The 20,654-nt window shown below is 42.0% G+C and overlaps 1 protein-coding gene across 7 annotated transcripts in view; it reads right to left on the bottom strand.

Annotated features, from left to right (window-relative positions):
- Ctps2 (CTP synthase 2) overlaps positions 1 to 20,654 on the bottom strand; it is a 118,861-nt gene that overhangs the window by 79,557 nt on the left and 18,650 nt on the right. For all 7 annotated transcript variants that reach the window (XM_034485895.2, XM_034485898.2, XM_034485902.2 and 4 more), the window contains 7 exons: positions 19,792 to 19,908; positions 19,572 to 19,655; positions 18,370 to 18,450; positions 9,348 to 9,499; positions 4,898 to 5,030; positions 2,785 to 2,873; positions 802 to 896 (listed from right to left, as the gene is read on the bottom strand). In XM_034485895.2, the coding sequence (XP_034341786.1) occupies positions 802 to 896; positions 2,785 to 2,873; positions 4,898 to 5,030; positions 9,348 to 9,499; positions 18,370 to 18,450; positions 19,572 to 19,655; positions 19,792 to 19,908 (751 nt within the window). The remainder of the gene's footprint in view (positions 1 to 801; positions 897 to 2,784; positions 2,874 to 4,897; positions 5,031 to 9,347; positions 9,500 to 18,369; positions 18,451 to 19,571; positions 19,656 to 19,791; positions 19,909 to 20,654) is intronic.

Consider the following 20,654-nt stretch of genomic DNA (forward strand, 5'->3'; position numbering starts at 1 on the left):
TGGGTGGAGCTTGGTGATAAGAGTGCTTTCTTAGCATACACAAGGCTTCGGCTTTGATCCCCAGAACCACACATATATACACAGTTTCAACTTGAGCACTCTTTTTCTTTGCTTTTTGTTGTTTGTTTGTTTGTTTGTTTGTGACAAAATTTCTCTGTGTAGCCCTGGCTGTCCTGGTACTCACTTCATAGACCAGGTTGGCCTTGAATTCGGAGATCCATCTGCCTCTGCCCCCAAAAGTGCCAGGATTAAAGGTGTGCAACACCACACACTACTTAAGCACGTCTTTTTCAAACAGAAGGGTTATTCTAGTGTTATTCTGTTGAATGGCTTTTTGCTGGAAATCTAAGAGGACTGGTAAGAAGACTACAGAGACAGACTTCTTCCAGTTTCTTGCTTCTCAGGAGACAAGTGTTTCTTATAAACTCAGTGATAATTCTAAGCTTTACAAGTCATTGGATTTTCTCCAACTGTGCAACTATGAGCAATATGCAAATCAAATTGGGTGGATGTGTAACAATAAAACTTTATTTACAAAGCCAAGCTAGGAGCTACATTCAGTTTAATAAGCCTCATAGTAAATTTTAAAACTAAGTTCATACCTTCACAAGAATAAACTTATTACATGTTACCCCTACTAAGGTAGGACACCTACCTTGTGTCAAAAACCTGAATAAGGGCTGGTGATGTACCTCAGTGGCAAAGTTGCCTTGCATTTACCCTTAAGGCCCTAGGTTCAACTCCCAGCACTGAAAAAAAAAACTCACTTAAACTCATAGGATCAATAAACAAAAACTTTACCCAGGAATGGAATCTTCTTTGTCCTTGCCCAAGAAATTGCCTGGAGTTTTCCAAATGTTCCTCGGATTCCAAAGCCTCCGGGCACAAGAATACCACTGCAATCAACACAAAATGAAAGTTAAGGTTGACTATCCACCATTTTTAAATAGTGTGTGCGCATGTGGTGTGTGTGTGTGTGTGTGTGTGTGCGCGCGCACATGTGTATCTGTGGGTCCAGGCATGCCTGTGTACATGTGTAAGTGCATGCCACAGTGAGTCTGTGAAGGTCTGAGAACATCTTATAACAACTGGTTCTCTCCTTCCACTATGTGGTACCAGGGATCTAATTCAAGTTGCCTGGCCTGGCAGCAAGAACTTTTACCTTTACTAAGCCATCTCACCAGCCCAGACTACTTTTATTTTTAAAACTTTTGTTTTACTTCATTATATTCAATGTTCCCAAACTCAATGCTTGGGATAATCACTAATGAATGCCTGGGGTCTATTTTCAGAATAGATTACCTAATTAAATATCTTTGAAGGCCAACCTTATAGGAACTTACGACAGTTTCTCACAACTGACTTTAATATATCTTTTTCTGTAGGTCTTAGTAACATCTGAGTATAGTAATTTAAAAATTCCACTCAACAAAAATGCACTGAGAGGCAGTTATGGTAGTACATGCCTATTACTCTGTACATGCCTATTATATTAACCCAACACTCAGAAGGTAAAAGTAGGAGGATTACTAGTTCTAGCAGTTGAAGATGCTAGATGACCATGACTAAACAGCAAGTAAACCAAAATCCAAACCAAAGAATACACTGAGAACTGTGTGTGAGGATACATATTTGTAATCCCAGCACTCCAGAGGCTAAGGCAGGAGGATTGAGAATTTTAGACCAGCCTAGACTATAAAATGAAATCTGCCTCAAAAGACAAAAACAAGTAAATAAAAGACTATAAAATAAAATAATTCTACTGAGAGAATGATAACACTTAGTAGTAGAGCCCTTGCCTAATGTGAAGGGAAAGAAAGAAACATGAATAAAGATTTTTAAAAAAATGGTTAAAGTCCATTTTTTGTTGTTAATTTTTTTGAGACAGGGTCTTATGGAATACAGACTAGCCACAAACTCACTCAATAGCCAAGAGTGAACTTGAACTCTGGATCCTCCTGCCTCAACCTCCTAAGCGTTGGGATCACACCTAGCTTGGTTAAATTCTTTCCTAACTACTAAAGAAAAACTTTCAGCTCTCTAACATCATCAGAAAAAGGTAAACTGATTAAAAAAAAAAAAAACTAAGATTTCAACAGCCACTTTAGTAATAGTGACTGAACATGTCCTGGCGAGAGCAAAAACTTAAGTTAAAAGACAGCAGTTCAAGGGGAAAGTACCAGGAAAAGCATGGTAACCTCAAACTACAAGGCTGGCCCAGGGTTCTCTCAGATTACTTACAGAAAGAAAAGAAGCAGAAGGGGAGAACGAGAGCACGTGGAAGGGCTGGGGATGAAGCTCATTTGGTAGAGTGCTTGTCTAACATGCAGCCAGCCCTCGGTTCCATCCCCAGCACCCCATAAACCAGTGCATATCTATAAACTCCAAACTTAGGAGGTAGACACAGGAGAATCAGGAGTTCAAAGTCACCCTAAGGTACACAGTTTCCAGGCCAACCTGGACTACATGAGACCCTATTTTGGCATTAATTAATTAATTGCATCTTTCAGTAAAATCAATACTCTTTCTCTCTAATGCAGTCCCCCAACACTCTCGTAAATAAAACCACATCAACTGCCCAGGTCACCTGAGCTCATATGGCACGTCCGAATACAATGTGGCATGAAAGCTGCATGGTGGTTACCTTTAAAGGTCTTTATCTGTAAAGACCACCAGGACTCCTAACTACTCCACATGTACAAAACCTAGCAACTGGAACAGTGGACTAAGTACAGAGAAAGCACAATGAATGGCATTGTCCTCTTCATGCGGCCGGTCACTCACTCAGCTAAGCACAGCTTATGCCAAGCTTCATGGAATTTCACAGGATCCTCAGCTTTGGTGACTGGCTCCAGATCGATGGAGTCTATGTACTAAAAAACAAAACAAGAGCATCAAAACTCCAACAGGTTAAAGGAACATTTAAGAAAATTGAATACTCAAAAATACTACAACTATCTAACACAGTTATTCAATCATGGAAACCTAGTATAGTTTAATAGTAGAGTCCTTGCCTACAGGGAAGTGAAAGAGAGAAAAACATGAAATTAATAAAGATAAATGAAGTGATTAGGATAGGAACTAAGGGTATAGCTCAGTGGCAAAGCCTATGCAAGGCTTTCGACATTCAGCACCCAGAAACACTTTTTCATTTTGTTTTGTTTTATTTTGTTTTGTTCAAAACAGAGTTTCTCTGTGTAGCTCTGGCTGTCCCAGAACTCATTCTGTAGACCAGGCTGGCCTCAACACATACAGATCTGACTGCCTTTGCTTGTCAACTGCTAAGATTAAAGGTGTGTACTACCATGACCAGCTTCCAAATCCCTTTTTAAAAACTACAACAGAAAATGCCAAGTGTGGTGGTTCATGCCTATGGTCCAAGAAGAGACAGAAGGGTGTTACAAGTTAGAGGTCTACACAGTGAGTTTTAAACTAGCCAGAATTTCAAGACCATGTCTCAAGGCCATACATGACCCTCCTTGAGAATTTTACAAGCTGTTAATGGTAGCTAGGAGCCTTCATATGAGGCCTCACTCTTCCTGGAGGATCTTATAGGGATCTTATAGGGTACAGAGTGAATTCAAATCCAACCTAGTCAACTTAGCAGAGCTCTGTCTCAAAATATAAAACTAAAAGAGGGTTAGAAATGTGGCTTAGTAATACAGCATTTGCCCAGTATGTGCAAGGACCTAGGTTCAATCCTAGGACCACAGTGTATAAGGAGAGAAGGAGAGGGAGATGGAGAGAGAGAAGGGAAGAGGGAGAGAAAGAAGGGGAAAATGACTTGGGCACTGAATTTCTACTGAGCTTCCTGGTAGAGAGCACTTTACACATGTTATCACAGGTCATCCCTGGTGGGCTTCCAGCTCATTCCATGAGACTCCATGTTGGGAAGGCCTCTGGGAAGCTTAATGCTTGCCTTTGCCCAGACTCCATTCCATAGTACTCTCCCATCTGCCAATTTTCCTTCATATCATAAATCTTAGACATGGCTAGGACAGTATGTTGAATCCCGTCAATCCTTCTGTTCAACTTTTCATACAGTGGCTGGACTTCACAATCTGCCTCTTTGGGAATTTATAAATTGTGTTTGTTTCGCAGAGCGGGGGACAGAGCCCAGGGCCTTGATCATGCTAAGTAGCACTCTAGCACTGAGCCACATCCCCAACTGTGGTGCTTTGAAGGAGAATGGCCCCAATAGGTGCATATGTTTGAATGGTCCCTAGTTAATGGAACTAGTTGAGAAGGATTAGGAGGTGTTGTCTTATTGGAAGAGGGGAAGAGGTGTGTCCCAGGGGGTGGGTTTTGAGGTTTTAAAATGTTCCTCTCTCTGCCTGCAACTTATGGATGTGAGCTCTCAGCTACTTCTCCAGTGCCAAGCCTGTCTGCCTGCCTGCCTGCCTGCCTGCCTGCCACCATGCTACAGCCATGATAATAATAAACCAATCCTCTGAAACTGTAAGCAAGCTGCCAATTAAAATAAGAGTTGCCTTGGCCATGATGTTTCCTCAGAGCAATAGAAGAGTAAGTTGTGTTTGGTTATTTGTTGTGCAATACAGGAGAAGGAACCCAGGGTCTTGATCATGCTAAGTAAGCAATCCAGCACTGAACCATAACCCAGCCCAACCTGCCTCTTTAGAATATAAAATACTGGAGTGACAGAACTATCTAAAAGAGGGGCTGGACAGACGGTTCAGCAGTTAAGAGCATCTACTGCTGGGTTCCTAGCACTCGTGTCAAGTGGCTCACAACTACCTGTATCTCCAGCTCCAGGGAGATCCAATGCCTCTGGCCTCCCTTGTACACTTGAACTCACATGTACACACCCACACAGAGACACATATACATAACTAAAAATAAATTAATGAGACATCTGGAAGAGCAGGCTGGGACTCACCATCAGGTTCAACTTGTGGTTGATGGCCAAGGCTGAGTGTTCCAGTGCTTTGAACACAGAGGCGTAGCAGTCCCTGAGTTTGGTGTATTTACCAACCAGGGCTATAGAACATATTTTCTGCAATCTTTCATACCTGAGAGGGAAAACAAGCTCAAAGTCCATATGCACACTGTGAAACATCACAAGCAATAATGTGGCCATTGCTCACTTTTCAGAACCTTAGGCACAGACAAGATACTCAGTGTACTTGACCCAAATCTCTCCATCTGGGCATCAGATTTCAAAGGCATAAGAAGAGCTGGGAAGATGGCTCAGTTTATGAAGCACTTGACACATAAAGATGAAGACCTGAGCTCTTACGTCCAGAAATCATAAAAAAAGAGCTAGGCACAGCAACACATATCTGTAACCCCAGCATCCACCATCCCTACGAGGAAATAGGTGGAGAAGGAGATTACCCAGCAACCGTCCTCTGTCTCCACATGTAAATGGTGGCACCAAATGTGTAGACATAAGCACACACAAATTAAGAAACAAAATGTATTAGAAACCCCAAGAATCCTCAATGTTGGCTAACAAATAGGTACAGATATAAATCTCAGATATAAGATAGCCACCTTATAAACTGAGCTGTTCATACATTAGATTATAGGGTGACATGTAAGAATATGCAATGTACTTGTCAATAAGAAACATGCCAGCATGTTTGTAAGGTGACACTGTATAAGAAAATGCATTCAAAGTTGTCTACATTTAAAATTGTCACATTCCCTACTGAAGTCAAGTCTCAAGGATAGTGTTAAAAGAATTATTTAAAACATCACAAGCCATTTAGATCACTTTAATGAGAAAACTCCATTCTACAAAAGATACTCAATCACATGTCACAACTATAGACACAATTTTCAGTGCTGCTTTTGTCAGGAAATCTGTTCAGAGAACACAAGAAATATGGTGATCAGATCTTAGGTATATGGATGATGCTGTAGAGCTTGGGGGCAAGAATTTTCCCCCAACAATGAGGTGAAATGTTACCAGAAGGAGGTAGCCCCCTTTCATATCTCTATCTGCAGTGTGGTCAAGAAACAATATCAAAGACAGACTGGGAGATAGGGATGGGACTTAGTGGATGAAACACTTGGAATTATGATAGCTCATGTAAATGCAGGATGGGTGCAGTGGCCCAGCTATAATCCTGGGGCAAGGGAAGTAGAAATGGCTTATCCAGGACAAGCAGGCTAGCCAAACAAGCTGAAGCAATAAGCTCCAGAATCAGCAAGAGACCTGTCTCAATATATCAAAGAAGATAGCCGATGTCAACCTTGGACCTCCTCATGCATGTACATACACATGCATGTGCACATTACCTACACACACACACACACACACACACACATATAAAACTGAATAGATATACACAAAAACAGACTTGGGTCGCAGGATGTGGTTCAGTTGGTTGAGTCTAGAAACCCTTGGTTTGATGATTGACCCTCAGCACTAGGTAAAAAATGGGCATTATAATAACACCTTATCATCAATCCCAGCTCTCAGGAAGTGAAAACAGGATGATCTGAACATCAAGATTATCTTTGGCTACACAGTGAGTTCAAGGAAGGCTTAGAATACATGAGCTCACACCTCAAAAATAAAACAGTAAGCCAGATGTGGTAGCACACAGGAGGCAGAGGCAGTCAGGGATCACTGTGAGTTTGACACCTCTCTGGTCTACACAGCAAGTTCCAGGCTAATCAGAGTGACACAGTGAAGCACTGAACACCACCACCCCCCCACACACACACACACAAAAAAAAAGATAAAATAAAATTTAAAACACAATAACAAAAACTAGGCTGGGTGAAGGAAGGAAAAAAAAACCCAAGACACTAAAAATAACTGGAAAGGTAAGATTTCCTGGATAGGTCAATAAATAAAGGAGCTGAGAGAAGGCTTTCAAACCTTTAACTCTCTTAATTTCATCTTGCTCTGCAGAATTCACAGATGTGTGTGGCCAGAAGTGGTAAAGCAACTGCCTAGCATGTATGAGGTTCTGGCTTCAATGCTCAGTACCACAAAATGCTGCTGCTGCTGAAGATAATGATGATGATACTGGTGACAATGAATTAACTTCCTAATAACAGAAAGCAAGTTACATCTCAAGCCAAATAGCAGAGATGCCATCAGAAGCAGACATTCAGTCCCAAGGTGTGGTCCACCTACCTAGCAACTGCAGCTGCCTCTGTATAAGGAGTTGGCTGGACTTTACCTCTTCTCCTCACAAAAAGGACAAGGATCTGACCCAAAAGAAGGCACACTAAAGGCAACTATAGGCTCCTCCTTTTATTCATTCATGTCTAGACTTCCTTGACAGAAGTCACATGGTAACAGATGGGACACATGAGTGCACAGGCCACACCCCACCAGAGTGGGAACTGATGTGCTGACTGGCTGATGTCCTAAGCCCATCCTTCATGTTAACTTATCCTGTGAACTTTCACTTCCGGGATCAGCCAAATGTCCACCTCACATGCTTGATACAGCTATCACAGATGTCTGGGACAAGGCTCTGAAACTACTGTGAGCTGTTGTGGAATGGGAAGGGGAGCCAACTTTTACAGACCCACCCATCATGGGCAGGTCCCAAAGTAAACATCTCAATCAGCCTGGGGTCCCAGGAAAGGAACATACCCAGTTCAACCAGGCATCCTGAGTGAGCCTCTATCATGAGGGCAGCTGTATTACCCTCTCATTGACTCCTTATATAACTCTACAGGCTACAGTGACAGGGTAGCCAGTATACTTTGCAGTTACCGATAAACCAACATTACTGCCAAAATGATACAGATATTGGTATCTCCATTTAGTTTGAAGACTGGTAAGCTAAATGGGTCCCCACCAGGCTGAAAATGTAGCTCATATATTAAGGCTTGAAGCTCTAGGTTCAGTCCTCAGAGCATGAAGGCTCAGAGCATGGAAGCTCTTGCCTATAATCCCAACACTTGAAGGCAGGAATATCTTTCTGAGTTTGACGCCAGAGACATCAGGGTCTTTAGACCCTGATTTAAAAAAAAAAATCACCAAGAACCATATAAGCTGAGTGTAGCAGCACACACTTTTAATCCCAGCACTCAGGAGACAGTGGCAAGCAGATCTCTGAGGTTGAGGCCACCTTGGTCTGCAGAGTGAGTTCTGTGACAGTCAGGGTTACACAGAGAAACCCTTTCTGAAAAAACAAACAACAAAGACTTTATTAAAATAACCTTGTCTTTGCTGATACAATTAAGGATCTGGAGGAAGGAGGGAGTATCAGCTCCCTAAAAGTTGTCTTTTAATTGATGTGCACAAAGTGTGTGTGTTCACAAAATAAATAAATATAATTTTAAAATAAGATTTCTATAATATTCAACTATTTGATGGGAACTGGGCATGGTGGTAGATGCCTATAGAATCCCAGCACTGTGGAGGCAGAAGCAAGAGTTCAAGACCAGTCTGAGCTGCATAAGACTATCTCAAAACCAACCAAAACAAACAATAGATCACTGCCAGATGAAATAGTAATGGCAGAACCAAAACTTCCCATTTAAAGGATCTTCTTTAAGAAATGTTAGCCAAATCTTAACTAAAACGACAACTCTGAAACATTTACAACTATGAATTAGGCTAGGCTTGTGGCCTGGACAGAGTACTTGCCAGCATGTACAAAGCCTTGAGTTCTGGCCCCAAGACTGAAAGAAGAAAAAAAATGGAGGAAATAAAAAAAAAACCAATATATAAATAAAAATACTTTGAGAATTAAAAATATTCCTTTGAGAATCCAAATCCTTCTAGCATACTTGGGTTAAGTACAACAAAGTCAATGGCTCCAGAAATCTTCAAAGAATACAGAGAAATACTCTAACAACAGATACAGATGTATCCACATCAAAGCATACACATATAAAATTCTAAACAAGTGATCCTTTAAAGTAGGTCTTACTTCCACCTCCAGGCCCAGGAATTATTAATGATTGCATAAAGAGGCCAGGGTGATAGCTCAGTCAGTGAAGCACTTGCCACAAAAGCATGTGAAACTCAGTTCAAACTCACATAAACGCCAGGCAGTGGTGGTGCACTCCTTTAATCCCAGCACTTGGGAGGCAGAGGCAGGTGAATTTCTGAGTTCGAGGCTAGCCTGGTCTACAGAGTGAGTTCCAGGACAGCCAGGACTACACAGAGAAACCCTGTCTCGAAAACCAAAACAACAACAACAAAAAAAACCCAACCAACCAAACAAAAAAAAAAAAAAACCTCACATAAACCCAGAAGCTATAGTACACAGTCTTTAATCCCACAGTCCTATTTCCTATTCGTTTATAAAGACTGAAAGAGTTTGGAAAGAATTAGGAAAATATTTTTTAGAAATCCTATCTATGTTAAAAAAATTATTTTTACATACAGAATTCCTTTCACATACCTGTCAGCCATGGCTTTCCACTTGAAAAGCAAATTACTTGAACAATCATTGATGGGCAGGTTCAATCTCTCTTGAAAATATTTAACCACGCCTTGCTCCTCCAAAAGGAGAGGCACTCGGTAGATGGAAGAAACATCATGGATACAGATGACCTGATCAATGATAATAAAACATCTTCCTTAATACATTACTGGAATAAGACAGAACTCAAGAGACTGTTTATACTGAAATAAGAAAACCAATGGGGAGGCCTGGTGGGGTGGGGTAGGGACATTCTCTTGGAGATGGGGGGGAATGGGGGAGTGGGGGTGGAAGGAATGGGATGAGGAACTGTCAGAAAGCAGACCAGGAGGAGAGTAACAACTGGACTGTAAAAAAAATGATAATTTTTTTTATTCTAAAAAAAAAAAAAAAGAAAAGAAAAAAGAAAGCTACACTTTGGAATGCTGACCTAACTCCAACTTCATAAAAAGCTGAAGCAAGAAGACCATAATAAATTCAAGGCCAGCCTCAGGTATACAGCAAGACACAATTTTAGAAAAGACGGAAGGGAAGGTTAGGAGAGAGAGAGTACAAGTGATACTGTTCAGTTTTAACTGTCAGCTTTCTACAACCTACAGTCTACAGTCATCTAGGGGAAAGTCTCAACTAAGAATTGTCTAGAACAAATTGGCCTTTGAGCATATCTATTGGGGATTTTTTTAAGAAGAGGTCTTATAAGACTCCCACGAAGGGAGGACCTCACCGAAGCCTCAGGAATTCGAAGCCACCCAATAACTCATAAGACACCAATCTTGATGCAATCAACAAGAGGTATATTTTGGGATCAACCAGCTGATGGTCAACTCATAACTCACGCAGGAGCAAAGGAATTGACCAAGAGCCTGGGGAGAGAAGGGTATTTAAAGGGAAAAACCACAAACCAGGGGGGCTGAGGGGGTAACCAAAGGAACATATCATAAAAATAGTGGAAAGTCTCAGCCCATAGTTCAGTCATGTGGGGAATCTTGTACACACATTTTTCTCAAGAATGTAATCTTGCTCGACCACTCATCTTGTGGTCAGCTAATTTCTGGAACTGTAGAGTGAAAAATTATAAAGGCCATTTTATGAAATATGTGTAGATTCTTTGCCCTTAGACCTGGGCAGAAAAGTACAGATTCCAGAATGAGGAACTGAAAATAAGATTTCAGGCCTTCACTTCCCTGGGTCACATTCCAGGTGGAGGACATTATTCCCTGAATCAAAGCTCAGGCAGTAGGCCCGCCTATGGGTGGAAAAGGCCCAAGGCAGGAAGGCATTCCTGACCACAGATAAAAGATGCAAGCCACCTAGGTGGGGCTATAGCAGGAAGAAGTAAAGATAGTTAATCTGAAATAGTTGATAAATGACAGGGTGGGACACAGTGACATGGTAAACCATTCAGGGTGGGTTTCTCTGGAATGTTCTATGTTATGTTCTATTCTTATGTTATGTATCCTTGGCAACCCCTCACCCCTCCCCACTCCCCTGGTTTGTGGTTTTTCCCTTTAAAACCCTCCATGGACTGGATGTTGGGGTCGAACCCCACTCCTGCTCGAGTGCGTGGTGAGACCGCTGGCTGCCAGGTTTCTTCCCTAATAAACCTCTACTGATTGCATCCAGGTATGGTTTCTTGTGATCTTTGGGTGGTCATGATCTCCTGAGACTTGAGGAAGGGTCTCCCGAGTATGGGGGTCTTCAGAACCACCCAGATGACTTGTATTTTTCTTTGTGGTCAGCTAGTTCCTGGAACCAGCTGGCCTACATTCTTGGCTCAGTTCTAGGGGACATAGAGAAAACTTTCTATATCTTTTAAAGAATTTTCTATACTTTTCAGTCTCACTATGTAGCCCTGGCTGGCTTGGAAATCACTATGGAGACAAGGCCAACCCTGAATTCACAGAGATGCACTCACCTCTGCCTACTGAGTGTTGGGATTAAAGACGTGCACCACCATATCTGGCTTGGAATTTCTTTAATTTCATTAACTGACATGGGAAGATGCAGCCTAAAACTGGGTGGCACTCTCCTGGGTTTGGATACTAGACCATATAAAAGAAGAGAAAGTGAGCTGAGCAGTAGGAACATATATGTATGACTTCATTTCTCTTTGTTCTTGAGTGTAGACGTGATATGACTAGCTGCTTCAAATCCTTCTGCTTTAACCTCCCAAAAATGACTGACTATAATGTAACCTGGAACCATAGTTTTAAAACCCGTTTCCCTAAGCTGTTTTTGGCAGAGTGTTTTATAACAGGAACAGAGAGGAAACCAGGACAGCTAGATATACAGCTCAGTTGGGAGATGCTTGCCTAGCACAGACCTTGGGTTTGACTCCCAGCACCACATAAAATCCAGCATGGTGGCACACACCAATGATCCTGGCACTTGGGAAGTAATGACAGGAGGATCAGAATTTCAAGATCATCCTCAGCAAATTCAAAGTTAGCCTAGACTTCATGGAAAAAAAAAAATAGAACAATCAGCTAAGCAGTGATGGTACATGTCTTCAATCTCAGCACTCTGGAGCCAGAGACAGGAGGATATCTGTGACTTCAAGGCCAGCCTGGTTTATAGAGAGAGTCCTAAGACAGGCATGGCTATACAGAAAAACCCTATTGGGTTTTTTTTTTTGGGGGGGGGAGGGGTTCAAGACAGGGCTTCTCTGTGTAGAAACCCTGTTTTTAAAAACCAAAAAAAAAAAAAAAATCAATAAAAAAGAAAGAACTGAGAGCTGACAAGATGGCTCAGCTGTTAAAGGCACTTGCCACCAAGCCTGACAACCTAAGTTCCATCCCTGGGATCCACATGGTAGAAGGAAAGAACTGACTCCCCAGAAGTATCTTTTGACTTCCCTACTCAGGAATACACCTACATACACAATAAATAGATGGTATACATGGTTTTTCTTTCTTTAAAGAAGAAAGAATATGGGCTGAAGAGATGACTCAGCACCTAAAAATATTTGTTGCTCTCTCAAAGGATCTGGGCGTGGTTCTCAGCACCCATAAGGTAGCTCACAAACATCACTATGGTGGTTTGAATAAGAAAAGCCCTTATAAGCTCATTTGAATACTCAGTTACCAGGAAGTAGAACTGTTTGAAAGGATTAAGAGGTATGGCTTTGTTGGAGGAAGTGTGTCACTGCCAGTGGGCTTTGAGGTTTCAAAAGTGTGTGTGTGTGTGTGTGTGTGTGTGTGTGTGTGTGTGTGTGTGTGTCTCATCTCTGTCTCTGTCTCTCTCTGCCTATGGAACAAGGTATAGCTCTCAGCTACTGCTCTGGTACCTGCCTGCATGCTGCCATGCTCCCCACCATGATGATAACAGACTATACTTCTAAAACTGAAAGCAAGCCCTGAATTAAATCTTTACAGCAAAAGAACAGTGAATAAAGCAATCATTAACACTAGTTTCAGGAGATCTGACTACCTCTTCTGACCTCTGCAGGCACCATATGTCCATGTAAAACACTCATACACATAAAATAAATCTAAAAAAAGAAAGGAAGGGAGGGTGGGATGAAGGGAGGGAGAGAGAAAGAGAGAGAGAAAGACAGAGGGGGGGATTCAGCAGGCTGGCAGGCAGACAAGCAGGGCAGTGGTAATGCGGTATGCACTACCCAGCACTTGCAGGTAGAAGCAGGCAGATCTCTGAATTCATGGACAGCCTGATCTATAGAGCATGGTCCAGGACAGCCAGGCCTACATAGAGAAACCTTGTGTCAAAAGCCCTGCCTCCCAAAAAGAAAAAAAAATAGCAATATAAAAAGAAAAAAAAACAGTAACCTAAACAAGAGTCAGAAGTAGCACAAAATTACATTAATTATAAAATTCTGAATTCATCATTATATCCTGAGAGAATGGATATGATGGTATAATAAAATATATAGACGTAAAATAGTATATTGTATACGTATATATATATAAGAGATAGAATAATATATCATATATATTTATCTGTCAGTTCCACGTTGACAGATTCAACCAAATGAGGATCAAAAACATTCAGGGAACAACAAATCTGTACTGAACATATCCGTTCCCTAGACAATACCATATAACTGTTTATATCATTTTGACACTGTACTGGGTATAAGTCATCTAAAGATATAGTAATAATGAGGATGTCACAGGTTGTATACAAGTACTAGACTGTTTTGTTTTGTATTTTACATTTCTTGGGAGAAAGAGAAACAGAGAGATGGAGACAGAGAAAGCACACGTGTGTGGAGATCAGAGGACAACTTGCCGAGTTGATTCTTTTCCTTCCACTGTTATCTGTCATGAGAATGGGAACTCAGGTTGTGAGGCTTAGCTGCAAGCACCCAGCCTTCTGTCTTTTAGGGACTTGAGCACTGAAGGAATCTGATATTCCTGTGGAGTCCTAGAACCACCAATTCCTTACAAATCATGAGAGTAGGGTACCTGCTCTTAGTCCCCCAGCTCCAGGCACAAAGCTTCAAAAAAAAAAAAAAAAAAACCCTCAAAATCTTTTGTTATATGTGATGTGGGCTTTTCTTATTCAAATCACCATAGTGGTGACTGTGAACTACCTTGTACTTGCTGAAATACAAACCCAGGTTCTCTGAAAGAGCAACAAATACTTTTAGGTGCTGAGCCATCTCTCCAGCCCATATTCTTTCTTTCTTTAAAGAAAGAAAAACCTTGTAACATTTATTTATTGTGTGTGTGTGTGTGTCTTTGTTATATAACTGATATGATTCATTGTGCTCCTGGGGGAACTTCCAAATAGTCACAAAAAAAAAAAAAAAAAAAACCCACAAGCAAGTGATCAGAGGACCACCAACTAACATCTGAGGAGGAGAAGGAGGCTGGGGACTGAGCTCAAACACATGGCCAAATAGGCCACTAACCATACCTCCAGAGATATATTCCAATCAAAACTCTGGAGAAGGGGCTAGAGAAATGGCTGCTACTTCAGAGGACCTGGGTTCAATTCCCAGCATCCACATGGCAGCTCATAACCACCATGTAACTCTAGTCCCAGGATATCTGAGGGACCAGGTACACACACACATGGTACACACGCAAATAGAACAGTCCAACATATAAAATAAACACCTCTGGAGAAGTCAGACGTGATGACATACACCTTTAGTCCCAGCATGCAGGAGGCAGAAGCAGGTCTGGTCTAATTCAAGAGCAGCCAGAGCTAATAAGACCCTGCTTGGTTTATTTAGGGCTTGGTTTTGGTTTTTTAAATACCTCTAGAGAGCAGGGTGGCACAAACTTCTAACCCCAGCATTTGGGAGGCAGAAGCAAAAGGATCAAGTATCCATTATATAGATAGCCCAGTCTAGCCTACTCAGACCTTGTTTTAAAACAGCCAGAGAGAGGGAGCCAATAGGGTATCTCAGCAATTAAAGGTACTTGCTGCCAAGCCTGGCATCCTGAATTCAATGCCTGGAATCCAGGTGATAGAAAGAGAGGTCCTCTGACCACACACATACTGTGGCATACTCAACACACACATACACACAGGCACATACACGTATGCACAAACATATATGTTTGGTTTTTCGAGACAGGGTTTCTCTGTGTATCCCTGGCTGTCCTGGAACTCACTCTGTAGACCAGGCTAGCCTCAAACTCAGAAATCCACCTGCCTCTGCCTCCCAAGTGCTGGGATTAAAGGTGTGCGCCACCACTGCCCGGCTGCACAAACATATATACATAAATAAATGTAAAAATATGAAAACAACCTGAAAAGCAAGGCTCAGAGGAACTTCCCACTTACTGGACACCCTGAGCCAACAAGAACAAAACCTCCCCAGCTTGGAACTCTCCCAGACCATTTGCACCCCTTATAATAAATTAGGACTTGCCCACGGAGCACTTGGCTGAGTCCTCTGGGGCATGTAATAACTATCAAATTTGAGAAGACTATGCAAACTCCAAAACTGTAGTCAGTTGTCAGTAACATGGGTGGTGCCTCAAGGGCACTGAAAACTTATGACAGGTATCTAGAGTTGAGAGTAGTCTTTAAGGGATGGGCCCTTAAGTCTGTAGAGGTTGATACTCAGGTAGTCAGTGTCAGAACTCCACATAAAGCTAGATGTGGTGGTACAAGCATGAAATGCACACACCTGGAAGGCAGAGGCAAGAGGGTCAACAACTCAATGTCAGCCTTGGTTACATGAGACGTACGTGCGTGCATGCACACACGTGAGTGTATATGTTTGTCTACTTGGTAAAGAAGCTTAGCACCAAGCCTGGTGACCTGAGTTGCCACATGGCCACCATGGCACAAGTACACTCAACACACACTTCGAAGCACAAACATAATGTTTAAAAAAATTGAAAGCTGGGTGAAATCCCAACCTTTGGAGGATCTTAAGGCAGAAAGATCAGAAACTCGACGTCACGCTCCTCTACGTAACCAGGATACAGAAAACTCTGTCTCAAAATAAAACTGTTTTAAGCAGTGAACTGACATAGCTTACATGTACTGCCCAGTGTGGCCTCAGAAGCCCCAGATTTAGATGAGCCTTGTCTTGTACAAGTGTGTATGAGATTGCTGTCCCTGCTGCTGGAGTTGCTTTCACCTGACATCTACCACCTTGCTCCCTGGTCCCTTCTCTCAGGTAAATTTATAAGGGCACATTGACCAGAAGGAAATTAATTACACCTGTTAAAGACTACCTGTAAGCTATGGGTGTTTTTCACTTAACCTAACGGCTTTCTACCTCACTCTCAAGAGCATGAGAGGGTTTACTTGTAGGCATTTAAGGATCTGTCAAATCCTAAATAAATGTCAAAAATGTCCTGCCAACTCTGGGTCTGCTTTTCCCAACCCCACAGCTATAAAGTCAAGAGTTCTTCATGGGTTTGACTATTGCTATTCAGACTATAGTGATCACTGGGCAGTTCTGAGCGGCAAGATGTCATCAAGATTTGGCTCCATCCCAGTTACTAATCAAAGCTAAATCTCAGGGGAAGGGGGAGCTCAGTGTTGGAGTCCTTTTCTAACAACACCAGCACCACCCACCTCCCTCACCAAAAATGTGGCAGGCAGGGTGGTGAATTTCTATAATCTCAGCACTTGTGAGGTAGAGGCAAGAGAATCAGTTTGAGTCCATGACACCCATTCTCAAAAAAAAAAAAAAAAAAAAAAAAAACTTTACCTAAATCCCAGGTCAATGGTGTCACTCACCTGTTAGCTCAGTACTCTGAGGCTGAGGCAGGAAGATTGTGACCAGCCTGGTTTAGACTATGATGACCTTGTCTCAAAAAAAAAAAAAAAAAAAAAAGCTCAACAGCTGTTGCTCTTCCAAAGTTCCAAAGGACCCAAATTTGGTTCCTAGGACTTGGACCCCAAGAAGCTCACAACTATCTGTAACTCCAGTCTCAGAAGATTTCACACCCTCTTCTGGCCATTCTGGGCACCAGGCATACATACGGTGTACACACCTGCATGCAAATATGCATTGATACACATTAAAAAAAACACTGCATCTATATGCAATGGCAACTTCCACAAGTGGAAAACATGAAGTTGTTTACTCATCCAGCATCACAAAGCTGGGACCCACAGCATGGGAGGCAGCAGCAGGAGGATCAGGAGTTCAAAGTCATCCTCAGTTACATAGAGAATTTGAGGCCAGCCTGAACTACAAGAAACCTTGTCTCAAAGAAAAGCAAAAGCAAAACAAGACTGAACCACTGAGGGTGAAGAGATAGCTCAGCAGTTCACAGTACATAAGCTGTTACAGAGGACCTGAGTTCCATTTCCACATCAGATGGCTTGAAACCACTCCAGCTCTGGGAGATCCAACACCCACAACAACACCTGCACTCACTTGTACACACATACATATAACTTAAAATAGAGATACATCTTCAAAATAAAAGACTTGGATCTCTGTTACAGGCCTTAGGCTCCACAGTGGCCACAGCTGGAACTCTACCTTCCTTCTCCAAGCTCTCGGCAGTTCAATTAAAATGCTTTATTTATCTGGAAACAAGGCTGTATTTGCTTAATCTACATGCAAAGCACTGTCTACCAAGAGGAACGGTACACAAGACAACTGAGCCAAAACAAAGTAGCTGAGGCATTAAGAGAACACAGAGACAGAGAGAGAGAGAGAGAGAGAGAGAGAGAGAGAGAGAGAGAGAGAGAGAGAGAGAGAGAGAGAGAACGAACCTTCCTTTCAAACCATTCAAGCTTGGAAGCCTGAAGCAGGGAGCTCTCTATCAGCCCACTCCCCAAGCACAGATACCCCACTAAGCAGCTGTGAGGCTTTAGAGAACTCAGAGCTCACATGAGAGTTTCTAGCAAGCCTCACCCTGGTCCTGAGCTCTTGTCACACCACTCTGTAAACTGGAGCCAACTGGAGCCCCTCACATACCCTAGCCTTTTGGGGAACAAGAGCTAGAAAGAAAAAGGAAACGTAAATGGCTCAATACCCAGGATGGAAGTCCTGCAGAACAGAGGGCCAGAGCCTAAATTATGGTAATTTCTGGAACAATGAAATCAGCTGGGCCACTTATGTGATCAGAAAATATAGCTTGAATGTCAGTGTGTGTGGTTTAAGCTGTAACAGGTACAAAAGAGAAATTAATTAAAGCAGTAAGTGTTCCAGCAAAACAGAGGATGGAAAAAAATTCCAGAGGTAGCACAGAGTTCTCTCACTGCCAAGTTTCATTGAGCTAAAAAGCTCACCCTGAGCTTCAAGTGGTGGCACATGGGATGTAGGAGAATCAGGAATTCAAGGTCAGCCTGGACTACATGAGACCCTGTGGCTCAGTGAGTAAAGGCACTTGTCACATATCCTTAAAACCTGATTTCCATCTCTAGAACCAAAGTAAAGGTAGGAAAGAAGGGATTCCATCCACAGAGTTGTCCTCTGACCTCCACACATGGGTCATGGCAGAAGCACTCTCAGACACACACATGCACACACGCGCACAGAGAGACAGACAGACAGACAGACAGACAGCCATTGAGAGAGATTTTAATCTAAAGAGCACCAAGCACCAACCTGTTCAGGGTTCACATGACAAAACATAGAAATCTTCTCCTTCACAGCCATCTCAATGGGTGTTGAACTACGGCAGACGATCTGTGAAGCCAATTAGGCATGGGTCAGCAAATGGGAACAGATCTGATCAAATCCATTGTTAGAATGACATTATACATTATATTTTTTTCTACAAGAGACTAGACTAAGGATGCACTTGTTCACTATGGGCATTCCTCTGTACCATGAGAAAGTGGTCTGACCACTAGCATAAGCATGTCTCAACTGAAATCTACCAGAAATACTTCAAAACATCACAAGGTCTCTGATGAACAGTTAAAGCTCTAAAGGGCTGTTTCATTAAATAGAAGGAGAGGTTGATCAGGAGTTGACAAACTTTCACTAGAGGGCCACACAGGAAACATTTTAGCTTTCCAGGTAAGGCACTGAGGGTCCTGCTATCATCTGTGTCAAAACAGATACAGATTATATGTAAATAAATGAGTAACTGTGTATCCATAAAAATTTTTTGATGTTTTGTTTTTGTGTTTTTAAGACAGGGTTTCTCCATGTAGCCCTGGCTGTCCTGGAACTAGCTCTGTAGACCTGGCTGGCCTCCAACTCACAAACACCCACCCGCCTCTGCATTCTGATTACTAGGATTAAAGGCATGCACCAACAGTGCCCGGCAATAAATTCTTATTTATAAAAATAGGCAGCTGCTTTATGAACCCCTATTCACCGCCCCCTGACAAGCTGATGGCTGTAACTGGATTACCTGTTATAGGAACACATCACCGCTTCTTAGACTAAAACTCAGAGCAAAGATAGCCAGTCCTTGAAGGGTCACAGGAAAATCCCAAGGTGTCACATTCACTCTGAAGGAGCCGGGAACCTTATAAATGACAGGGTATTGTATCTGGCCTGCTACCAATGGAGCCAATTTAAGGATAAAGAAATAATCTTTTCTTGGCTGCCAGATACAAAAAAAGTTTACTGTCATAGGAACCATTTGAGAGGGACAAATGATGCAGATGTGTTGTTAAAGATTAAGGTGCTAGGAGTAGAGTTCAAAAGCAAAATACATGCTTAGTATGTGCAAGGCTCTAGGCTCCATCCCCAGAACCAAAACCAAAAAAGTAAATAAGCCATTGTTAGTGGGTGTTTTAGCTTGTGACACGGAGGCTCTTAAAGACAAACTTACCCCACTGTGTTTAACTCACCAGATCCGGAGACAAGCCCAACCCTCTCAGCGCACGGACACTGTTTTGTGTGGGTTTGGTTTTTTGTTCTCCAGTAGCACTGGGCTAAAAAGAAATGAGTCCCCATCAGTACCAATAGACATCTAATTCATGGCTCTTGGATTTCAAATGTAGGTCCCATAAAACACCAGAGGAAAACTGATCAAAGTTTCTACCCACGTACTTATCTGGAAAAACCCACCTGTGGCACAAGGCTGACATGAATATTGTAGAAATTCTCTCTCTTTGCTTTAAACTGGAATTGTCGGAATGCTTCCACAAATGCCATTCCTTCAATGTCCCCAATGGTGCCTCCCAGCTAAGGGTGAAAAACAAAAATAAGACACAAATGACCAACATCTCCCACAGCACACAAATCAATGGATTTTTTTTGTTTTTTGGGGTTTTTTTGGGGGGGGTGGTTTTTGGGTTTTGGGTTTTTTGTTTTGTTTTGTTTTGGGTTTTTTTGCAACAGGGTCTGACTATATAGTCCTAGCTTACCTGGAACTCCCTATACAGACCAGGATGGTCTCTGAAGTCACAGAGATTTGCCTACCTCTGTCTCAGAAGTACTGGGATTAAAGCCATGTACCATAACAGCCAACTAAATTAAGTAATTACTTTTTGAGAGGATTTCACACTGTAGTACAGGGTAGCCCAAGCTGGTCTTAAACATGTAACATGAGCTACACCACATGGCTTAGAAACAATTTTGTTTTGTTTTGATTTGATTTGATTTGATTTTTTGAGATGAGGTTTCTATGTATAGTCCTAGCTGTCCTGGATGGAACTCCTTGCTCTGTAAACCAGGCTAGCCTCAAATTTAGAGATACTCCTGCCTTTGCCTCCTGAGTGCTGTAATTAGAGGTATGCACCACCATCCCCAGCATTAGAAATATTAATAAACTGAGGATAAGAACTGAAATTTAATATTTTTACAAGAACAGAAATCTATAAGTGCTTAAAACCATTAAATTATACACTTAAAGTGAATGAATTTTTATGACATTAAGTTAAACTTCAATAAAACTGTTAATAAAACAGCCTGGTCTGGTGAGACATCTC

Source organism: Arvicanthis niloticus, chromosome X (genome assembly GCF_011762505.2).
Source record: "Arvicanthis niloticus isolate mArvNil1 chromosome X, mArvNil1.pat.X, whole genome shotgun sequence".
Taxonomy (NCBI): Eukaryota; Metazoa; Chordata; class Mammalia; order Rodentia; family Muridae; genus Arvicanthis; species Arvicanthis niloticus.